The sequence below is a fragment of the Equus asinus genome, chromosome 2 (genome assembly GCF_041296235.1).
Source record: "Equus asinus isolate D_3611 breed Donkey chromosome 2, EquAss-T2T_v2, whole genome shotgun sequence".
In the NCBI taxonomy this organism is placed as follows: Eukaryota; Metazoa; Chordata; class Mammalia; order Perissodactyla; family Equidae; genus Equus; species Equus asinus.
In genome coordinates this window covers 33,886,547-33,896,643 of record NC_091791.1, presented here as the reverse complement: position 1 = coordinate 33,896,643, position 10,097 = coordinate 33,886,547, and the positions used below count along the sequence as shown (strand labels likewise).

General features: G+C 42.2%; 1 protein-coding gene across 50 annotated transcripts in view; it reads right to left on the bottom strand.

The window, feature by feature from the left end:
* Positions 1-206: 206 nt before the first annotated feature.
* SORBS1 (sorbin and SH3 domain containing 1) overlaps positions 207-10,097 on the bottom strand; it is a 219,134-nt gene continuing 209,243 nt past the window's right edge. For 24 of the 50 annotated variants that reach the window (XM_014858439.3, XM_044753540.2, XM_044753556.2 and 21 more), the window contains 3 exons: positions 9,108-9,166; positions 6,030-6,142; positions 207-3,590 (listed from right to left, as the gene is read on the bottom strand). In XM_014858439.3, the coding sequence (XP_014713925.1) occupies positions 3,523-3,590; positions 6,030-6,142; positions 9,108-9,166 (240 nt within the window). In that variant the 3' untranslated portion in view covers positions 207-3,522. Of the gene's footprint in view, positions 3,591-6,029; positions 6,143-9,107; positions 9,299-9,881; positions 9,942-10,097 lie in introns of all 50 variants that reach the window. The other 26 variants (XM_070486370.1, XM_070486372.1, XM_070486395.1 and 23 more) reach the window with 2 other exon arrangements.

Below are 10,097 nucleotides of genomic sequence, written 5' to 3'. Positions count from 1 at the left end.
CAATAATTAATTCAGTGAGGGTCACGAAGTTAGCTTATTGAGAAAAGAGTAAGGTAAGAAGTGGAGCAAGATGGAAGGCAGATGGTAGGTGATTAAGAATGGAAAAGGAGAGTGTACAAAGTTGAAGCAGTGAACAGAAGCCTCATTGGAGAAACCTGGCGAAGGAGAGAAACAAGGAATGGTAAGAACAAACATACGCCACACAATTCCGAATAAAGTTTATTAAATAATATGTACAGCAAATGTAGTAATTCAGCACATCTAGTTATCAAATCAATCCACTGCAATAAAGAAAAATAAATGAACAGAAAAAAATCTGTGTCTGCACAGTACATGCTCTTGGTGTGTAATTGAAATGGCAAAACTTTAAATTAATTGGTTATATAGAATGTCAGTTATTTTCTTTCAGAATATAATCCTTTTTGTAGTAACTTGTTCTAGCAATGGGGCTTACTATTACTGCAGATAAATATGACTGCAAAAAAAAGAAAAATCAAAAACAAAAGAAAAACTATAACTGAGATAACAGTTACCTTCTCTCCCAGAAAGAATGATTATTTAAAATTTTAACACTTTTCCATGGCTATTTTTGTGCTAAAAATCTGCAGGTGAGTTATTTGGAATTCCTTCATTTAAATAAAAATGCAAAAAACTTCATGACTTCCTTATTTTACCCCCCTTCAGTTCAAATTTTTAAAATTATTTTTCTATACAAAGTAGGTACATGGGCTATACAAAGTTAAATATACATATTTACAGTCCCACTTCTTAAGCATATGATATTTTTCTTTTACCGATCCCAGAGAGACTGTAAAAGAGAAGTAGTTTGAGGCCTGCCTTTGCCCAGAAGCATGGCTAATATATCAAAATGTGTTGCAAGGCATGCCGCCCATTACTTGCACTTGCTGTTAATAAACCTGTATAAACATTTCAGCATAAAAATAGGTATTTTATATTACTAAATGTCTGAAGACAAAAGAGCCATTGGAAACCTTTGTTCCCTGTTTGTCATATGTAGGAAGCTGAAGTTTGATGCAAATTTTAACATATTTTATTAAAGATGGGCAAATTGGTGAGGCATACCTGGGTTTCTGGAGATATACAAATACGTGAGTCTGGCATCATATGCAAATGTGGCTTTACAAATTGGTTTTATTTTCTAGCTGTATTTAAAGAGGTGTTCAAAATTACCTATTTAATCAAGAAGCGCCCCTCAAAAAACTATTAGATAAGATCATGTTAATAGCTTGCATCTAAGAAAAACAGGAAACACGTTAGCCAACACAAGAATTACATTCCAAAATGGGTGAAATGCTGCCGTGCAAAATGCACGTGCAAATGCACTTGTACTATAGTCCCTCAGAGAGAGTAAGTGAGAAAAAAGCAGTGCCCTTGGATGGTGGAGTGGACCTTCCAAAGCTATGAGTCTTATTTAAGGAATATCAAGGAGGCCCTTTCTACTCAGGAAGCTCCTTCACCCCACCTGCACCCCCACCCCCACCATCAGTGCCACAGCCTTTTCCCCTTGGGATTAAGGAAGGCTTTGCTCTGTCCTAGTTAAAAACAAATATCTCCGGGAAGAGGTAACACATTCCTCTTATGAGTCATTTACACTTTAGTGTGAAGGAGTCAGTGGCAGTTTCTTTCCTGAGAGCAGGATTTGAAAGAAACACAGGGAGAGTGAGGGTACTGTAGCTGACTGAGAGGGGCTGGGCAGCAGATGGGATCCTAAGATGAGTAGTGGAAGCAGAAGCTGAGGCAGAGGCACTGAAGACAAACTTTACCTACTTATGTAAACTCCAGACTTTGGGATAACTGTCCTGGGGCAATTCTGAGCTATGTGCAGACAGCCAGGGTTCCTGTACACACCCTACCACCTACAACTACTACTCCTATTTGTGACCTTGGATGTGTATTTGTGGGGAGGATGAGAGTTTGAAGACTATAGAAATGGTTCCAAGTATTTCCAGCCCTAAACTACTCTCAGACAAAGGTTCTTCCAGTACCCTACTTGTTCAAAAGTGACCTAACAGAGACATAAGTATGACAATTCTTTCTAGGATCCTTCCAGGGAAAATTCATCTCTTCCTCTCTCACACCCTTCTTAGCACATATCACAGTCTCTCTTGATTTAGTCTTTTGGTGCGTGTCTGTCTCTCCAATCACCTCTGAGTTCCCAGCAGGCAGGGAATGGGTCATTTCTATCTTTATTTTTCCAAGGGGTCTAACAGAGAGGCTGATAAACATCCTTAAACTGGACAGAGTTGTGACTGAACACCTCAGACGTCACAGGGGCCTCCCCTCCTCAGATCTGGCCCCCCACAAAGGACAGATCTCCTGGGAGTGGCAGAATCACTGCCTCACACTTAGGGCCACTGCATCTGCACCTTCTGCTCTGAAGAGAAGCCTCAGGAGGGTGCACCAGGATGCACAACCCTGGTTTACTACATTCTGAATGGTCCTTCAACTCCATTGGGGAGTAAAAACGGAGACACGGTGAGTGTCTTCTAAGGCTTGGAGCTACATCTTGCTCATCGGCATCCAGTGTACATCAGTGTATGTTAAAGGAATCACTGAACACCATCCGTGGTTTTCTGTGAGAAGAGGCCTATCAACCCCAAACTTTCCTGGCCAAAAACAATCCAGAAAAGAAAGATTAGCAATGGTGTTTTGATCAATGAAACTGTGCTGCCCTGAAGGTGACCATTTATAAAAGCCAGTGATATGGGAAAGGAGCACACTACAAGTGACCTCAAGAGCTACCGGACTTCTTGACTTAATCACTCAGAAATACAAATCTATCTGCCTGGTTACCCAGCTCCCATGGGCAAACCTTGTGTGCTTTTCTGTCTGAACACCAGGGGCGTCAATGGCCATGCTGCATGCAGGCTGAATAGACAGGGCGCCTGAATTTTGCCTCTATTTCCCTATGTACCTCAGTAGGTCCAGTGAGGGACTTGACTTGTGTAGTTTGGGGGCCTCCATCACTGTCTAGGGATGGCCTCAGCAGCCCAGATGGATCTCCAGCAGTGTTGGGGATTCAGTGGGCTCTGGGGAGGCTGGGGATAGAGACTGGAGGAGTCTGCGTGTGCAGCCTTTGGAAAATAGCTGGGGATCTGCCTGGTGCTGGGAGGGCTGCTTCAGGCTAACCGACCCTTTTGAGCCAGAGCTGGTCAAGGCTGGGGCAGTAAGAGGCATTTCTGGGCTAACTGCTCCTGGACTGTGCTGCAGGTCAGATAACCCAAGAGGGGTGAGGAGGGGAAGGCTGGAGTGGCTCCCAGAAGCAGCCAAGTAAATACAGATTTGCCTCATTCCTTTTTGCTCAGCACATGGTTCAGCCCTGTCTGATGCACAGTAAGCTTAGCCAGGCTCAGGATTTAAACACAACATTTCTCTGTCCTTTCTTTTGCTTCTTACTTTGTCCATTAGTTCTCCTACTGACTCAACGTTTAAATAAAGAGACCGGTTTGTGAATTATGCTTCATCCTCCAATAAAAATAATCTCTGTGGTTTTCAGTCTTCTTATAGATACAAAGGCTTTACATAGTTGCCTGGAAAAGTACCAAACTGCCTTGTCCTTCTTGAAGTACCTATAAAAAAGCACACATACGCACAATGAGAAGACTCACCCATGTGAGTTCAGAGAACAGCATATGGTTTCCAAAGCACTTTCCTCTATCTTATCCCATGTAGGCTGAAAAATAATGCTGGGTGTAAGCAAAGCAGGTATTTCTAATACTCCCGTTCTTTCAGAAGAGGAAACCCAGGGTCAGAGAGCTTAAGTGATGTTTCTGAGGTCTTACAGCCTCATAAGCATCAGAGGCAGACTTTGAACCCAGATCTTCTGACTCCCAGCCCACTGCTCTTTCCAATACTCATATTTGGAAGAATGAGCACATTTATCCAACACATGAAGATACCAGAGATTTAGAATTCCTGAACTGTAGGATTTCTAAAAGTCCACTGGATATCAACACATCAAAAGGAAATTCCTCTTATAAGCCTGTGCCTAAGACCCAGATTGACTCCCTGTCTTTGCTACCAACCATATTAGGGTTCCCGTTGAGCCAGGAACACTGAGCTATCTGGGAACAAAGCCCTTCCTGGCCTGCTCCACGTCCAGAATTGCTGGATCCCTAACATAGTTCCTTCTCTTGGGAGTCTCTCTCTAAAGCTGAGGGTAGGGGTGGTGGCAGATGTTTGTTGTGCCTCATTAGCAGACATCACAATTTGATCATTGTATCTTTTTCCCAACTGGTTTGGATATGGCTTCAGAATCCTCTTGAACACAACAATTTCAAGCAGCCACTACCAATGGGTTGGAGTTGTTACCCAAAGTGAAACTTCTTTCTTCAAAGCTAAAGACATCTAAAACAACTAGTTGAACCCCTGAGGGGGATGGTCAAGAAGGATGCAGAGAACTGGGATGGTAAGGCCCAGAGATGTGTTCACATAGCTAGTTACCACTCTCTTTACGGATGAGAAAAATGAGCTCTGCTGGGTTACTTTATTCAGTCTGAATGAAAACACCTTTCCAAGTGTTTGAAGAATGGACGAATCCAAAATATTTCCTTTACCTAGCTGCTGGGGATGCCCCCATTAGAGAACTGCCACCTCTCACCCCATCCCAAGTTCTCCTAAAAAATGTAAATACTCCTGGAAGAGTTTAATGGCTAATAGATACTAAAGCTGCACTCTCCAATATGACAGCACATGTGGCTACTGAGCCCCTGAACCATGGCTAGTCTGAATTGAGCAATGCTGTAACTATAAAATATACATCAGATTTCGAAGACATTCTTAGGTACAAAAATTTTTTATACTGATTACCTGCTCAAATGATAATATTTTGAATGCATTGGGCTTAATAAAATATATTATTAAAATTAACTTTACTGGTTTCTTTTTACTTTTTTCAATGTGGCTTCCAGAAAATTGTAAATTTTATACATGGTTTGCATTATGTTTCTACTGGACTGCACCGCTCTAGAGTGTCGCCGACTTCTCGGACCTGATTTCCTTTTGAACAGAACAACTCGAGGCAGTGAGAGCCACAGGCTTCTGGGGGTCTTGGGAGGATGGGGTAGCTTTCTAACAGGCTGGTGAGGCCAAGGCAAATCTTTCTGGCCTCCCATTTATGCTGAGGCCTTGCTGTTCTCACTATCTCAGCCCTGACATAACTTCACTTCAGCAAAGCTTTTCCAGGGAGAATAGGAAAGAGCTAGTCTTTGAAAAGAAGAAAAAGGTAAAGCCAGGTGTAGAGGGGAAAACCGAAGCCAAGAGTGAGTCAGTGGCTCCCAACATCATATTCATGCCTGAGCAGAAAGCACACAGGCTTGGGGAGAAATGGGCCTGAGTTCAAACACCAGCCCCACCATTTGCTACCTGCATGGTGACCTTAGGCTAGTTACTTAACCTCATTGGGCCTCAGTTTTTGAATCTGTGAAACAAGGATAATTCTTGCCTTAGGGGCTGTTTGTTGGGAGAACTTCAAAAGGAAAGTATATCCAGCAAGTGTCTGTTTTGTAACAGAATCTCAAGAAAGGTTGATCTCTCTCCCCTGTTCTATAAAGGTGAATCCTTTCTTTTAATTAAGCAGGTTGCTTTGCTTAAACTCCTTAGAAGCCTGGAGTAAATAAATAAGGTCTTTGGAATGTCTACATATATGCTTGTGTTTCATGGTACAGACTGAGGCTCACTCAAATGTTCTTGTGTTGTTTCATAAGAATTTTAAAAAATAAAATTTCCAAATGTAGAACAGATATATGCAAAATAGAAATACAAACAGAACTCAGTTAATGAATTTGACAACTGCCCTTCCATGCAGTAGATGTTGGCATATTTGGTTTTGGGTCGAACATTAGTATCATCCACAGTGTCTTGAGAACAAACATAAACTGGGTGGCCCAGCATTCCTAACGGTAGTTAGGAATCTTCTTTCTGTGCAGAGAATACTGCTCTTTGCATGGCTCATCACTCCTACTTATTCCTTCAGTACACAACTAGAAGAGCATGATGAGATCACTTACCAACAAACCATCCATCATCACATTTTTCCATCACATCAACAATATCTCCATCTCGGAGTTCCAATTCATCATCGTTCTGTGGTATATAGCTATACAGTGCTTGGTAGCTAAGTCTATAAATGAGAACATTGAATATTAAGTGACTCAAACACTGATAGGATTAAATAATGAATTTTTAAAACCAATTTTAGTTAAATCAACCTTCGGGCAGTGTTTCCTACTCATCAGTGGAGATAAAAGTATTTTATTGACCATTTCTCTAATAACTTAGCATCGGAGAGATCCATTCAACATGTGATAAGTAAATTAAGACTGACAGGGATGGGGAACTTCTGAAGCAAGTCATGATCTGTCCTTTTATTTAGCTTTATTTGGGCACCATAGCCAAGCTTTTTTGTCTAGATGCTCCCCCTTTCAAGTTAATCAAATTTTTCTCTTAAGACAGGATAATATATGTAAATTATCAAGGATAATCAGAAGTTACTTAGGTCCAGAGACAAACATTAATTCTGGTCTAATATACTGTTATTGTATTAACATTATAATAACGTAATTGGAGAGCATAAGGCAACTGTCATATATATATATAAAGATATAAAAAGTACATTCCTATTGCCTCACTGTTTAGCAAAACTACCTTGAGTTTCTTTACATGCTGACACACACTTCATTAATTGCTTTTAAACGTGGATGTCATTTTTCTGAAACTCCTGGAAGCATTTTGCTGTTTTTCTATCCAAGCGATCTTTTGGGGTTAAGATTTTTATTTACTTGCTAGTTGGCCTAAGGCAATCTGGTCTGTGCTGTTCTGTCTGTCCTAACAGCTACAAGTTGAGAAAGCTGGACTACTTGGGGTGAAATCCGATAGCTGCTTTGGCAATGAGGAAAAGTTTGGTTTTTATTTATTCCTTTGACAAATACTTAAGAAGCATCTACCATGCAGCAAGTTCGCAATTCTGTTTACTCACTATTTTGAAACACAACAGTAGCAGGCAAAACTTTGCAAATGAGCCAATCATCTACCATTTCCAGTAGATGTCAGAGAATTCCCATGTTTGGGCAAGAGAGACTAGAAACAAGGAAGTGGAGTCAGTTCCCAGAAACAAGAAGTTCGTTCTCCTCTGCTAAAACCAAAGGGACAATGTAACTTTACGTGTTTGTTCAAATGTAGTGATACTTTGGTAGATGGATATGTCTGCCAGGAGGAAGGTCTCTAATGAGGAATTAAAGAGATGCAGATGGATTTCAAGTCAGAAAATAAATACATTTTTGATGTTTCTGTATGTGTCTGCTGTCTCCTACTCAACCTGGACTCCTCAGAATGCCTTATCCCCTTAACTTCCACTGTGGCTGCTTTGCTAACCTCAGCTCTGGGAAACAACTCCTGACATCTGCTTCTCTGTTCTCACTCCCAGACAATGGAGACTGGCTGGAGAAGTCCCGTACCCTTGCTGCTTGGGTCCCCCTCACCATGTCAGGTCTGATTTTGGACGGACATCATGCTGCTCAGGACACGGTTCCATCGAGTCCTTCCCCCAGCTCCTCTGCCACTTCTGGTGCCCAACTCTCAGCAGAGGGCTCTTCCCTCCACCCCTGTTTCCTGAGAGGAAGCTTGCTGTGGGCAGCACTTCGATTTTCATCCCCTCTGGGTTTAAGTCTCCACCTTCACCCTCCCTCCTGTCTGTTCCCATGTATGAGGACGGGTCCCTTCTCCCGGCCACGTTGAACTCCCTTCCCTGGGCTATTTCCTTAACTCACATCTTCTCTCCTACATCTTTCAACTCTGTCAACTCCTTCTCCTCTGGTACAAAAGTGCTGAAGTCTCTGCACCCTAAAAACACCTCCCTTGTCTCTGCTACCCCCTTGTTCTATAGCCCCGACTCCTTCCACTCACCATCAAACCAACTCATCAGACCTTTCTAACGTAGCATCTGCTCCACCTCTCTAACACTGCTGTCTCAGAGGTCACCAATGATTTTTCCAGTTCTCAGATAGAACGCCTGGAGGACACTTCTCATTTCCTCCCCTCCTTGGCCTCTCTGAAGCAGGGGGCACAGCTGACCAAACACTGCTTACTCTGTTCCACACAGGCGAGCGCTCCGAGACCTTCTCCTGCATCTCTTGCTGCTCCTTCTCTGGCAGCTACTCTATTGCCTTAAAAGGATCTACCCTCGGTTCTCTTCTCCCTGTATCTTCTTGGGTAATCCTGTATACTTCCATGCACAAAGCACCTGCTCTGTCCTAGCCTAGGCCCTCATCACTTCCTTGCTGTATTCATATCTCCTAATCAGTATCTTTGTCCCTTGTCTCTGAAATCCACCCTCCACTCTGTTGCCAGAGTTATTTCCCTAAAGCAAAATATAATCATTATGTTCCTCATTTCAAAAACCTTCAATGGCTCCTGAGTGCCTACAGAATAAAATCCAAACTTATTTCAATTGTATCCTGGATTCTACAATCTGGTCCCAACCTACTCCTTGAGCTTCGTCCCTTTCCCTCCGTGAACTGTATACCGGAGCCACATGGGCCTTCTCAAACTTCTCCAAACACACCACCTACCCCAGGCCTTTGCACATGTGGTTTCCTCAGCTGGGAAGACCTTTTACCTCCCTGTTCTAGATCTCAAGTCCAATTTGTCTTTCAATGTTCATCCCAAATCCCCTTTCTTGCTTGAATAGAGTTTACTTCTATGTACTTAAAACATAGGTGATAGCCGGTAATTTTTTTTTGAATGAATGGATTGACTCTATTCATTCATCCTCAGTCAGAATGAACCACTCCTTCCTCTATATTCCCACAAGAGGACTGAAACCAGTTAGACAGCTCCCCTTTGCCCTTGTATGGCACTTAATTCTTTACCTGTCTCTCTCCCAGGAGTCCATGACCTCCTATGTTTACCTGCCACCTCTTTTCATGTTGGCTGATTGAAACATGACCTTAACTAGAAATCTGCATAGAAGCTGGAAGTGATTTGTTCCTTCCCACAAATGGCTGCTCCCATAGTCAATCAATGACCCACTTTCTAAGGCCAACAGTCTGCTAAAAACGTGAGAATTGAAATTCACCAAGTGTACTTACAAATCTTGTGAGGTTTGACTCCTGTCTGGGGTGACTCTTCGCTGCTGGGCTTGAGGTTGCTGAGAAATGATTAAAGATGATTTATTGTCAGAAGGGGATACCTTGTGATGAAAGTCAAGGGGATGAGAAACAGTGCTGCAGTAATGAACAGATTTTTCGGCAATGTTTATGATCTCATTGCAAACTGCTTCCTGTGAGGTGGCCCCGAGATATCCAGAAACCCCCATAAAAGTCAACATGGGGACAAAAAGAAAAAAAAGAAAGAGAGGAAGAGATGTAACATTCCAGACGAAGCACATAAGTCCAGGGAAACAACAGAGTTGAAGATCCAGGTTAAAAAAACAGATATTCCCGTAGTGGAGTGCAGGAGGAATCCAGGCGTAAGCATGGAAAAACAGGTAAGATACAGAAGAATTTGGGATTTAGTATGAATATTAAAAAAAAAAAAAAGGCAGCAGCATAAAAGCCTGTAATTAGTGAGTAACTGTTACAAATGGAATAATTTTAGGACAGAAATGCAAGTATGAATCCCCAAGCATGCACTAATACATTAATCTAATCCCACATGTAGGCAGAGTAGATATATTGTCTCAATTCCTCTGCTTTTTTTTGAAAGGGAAGGAGGTGGCCTGACATCTCTCTCTACTACAATGGCCATATAATTCAAGTAAATAATGGCTCTTGAGTTAACCAGGCATTACTCCAGTCTGGACTCTAAAAGTCAGTAAGGACTCTCTTTAGAAAAGCTACATTCTTATTCAACAGGCATCTTACCACATAGCTCTTTTCAGATTCTGTGAGATCAGGTCCTGCTCTCAATGAATGATGAGAAGGCTGTGATCACCAAGCAAATTATAAGGGAGACAATTTAGCAGATGTCACATTGGAAAGGATTCAAAATAAAAGCATGAGCAAATACGCGTACCACACCATCACATTCGATGACACCGGATACTCGCGGCCTACGGCCACCGAGTTTCCAGAACAACA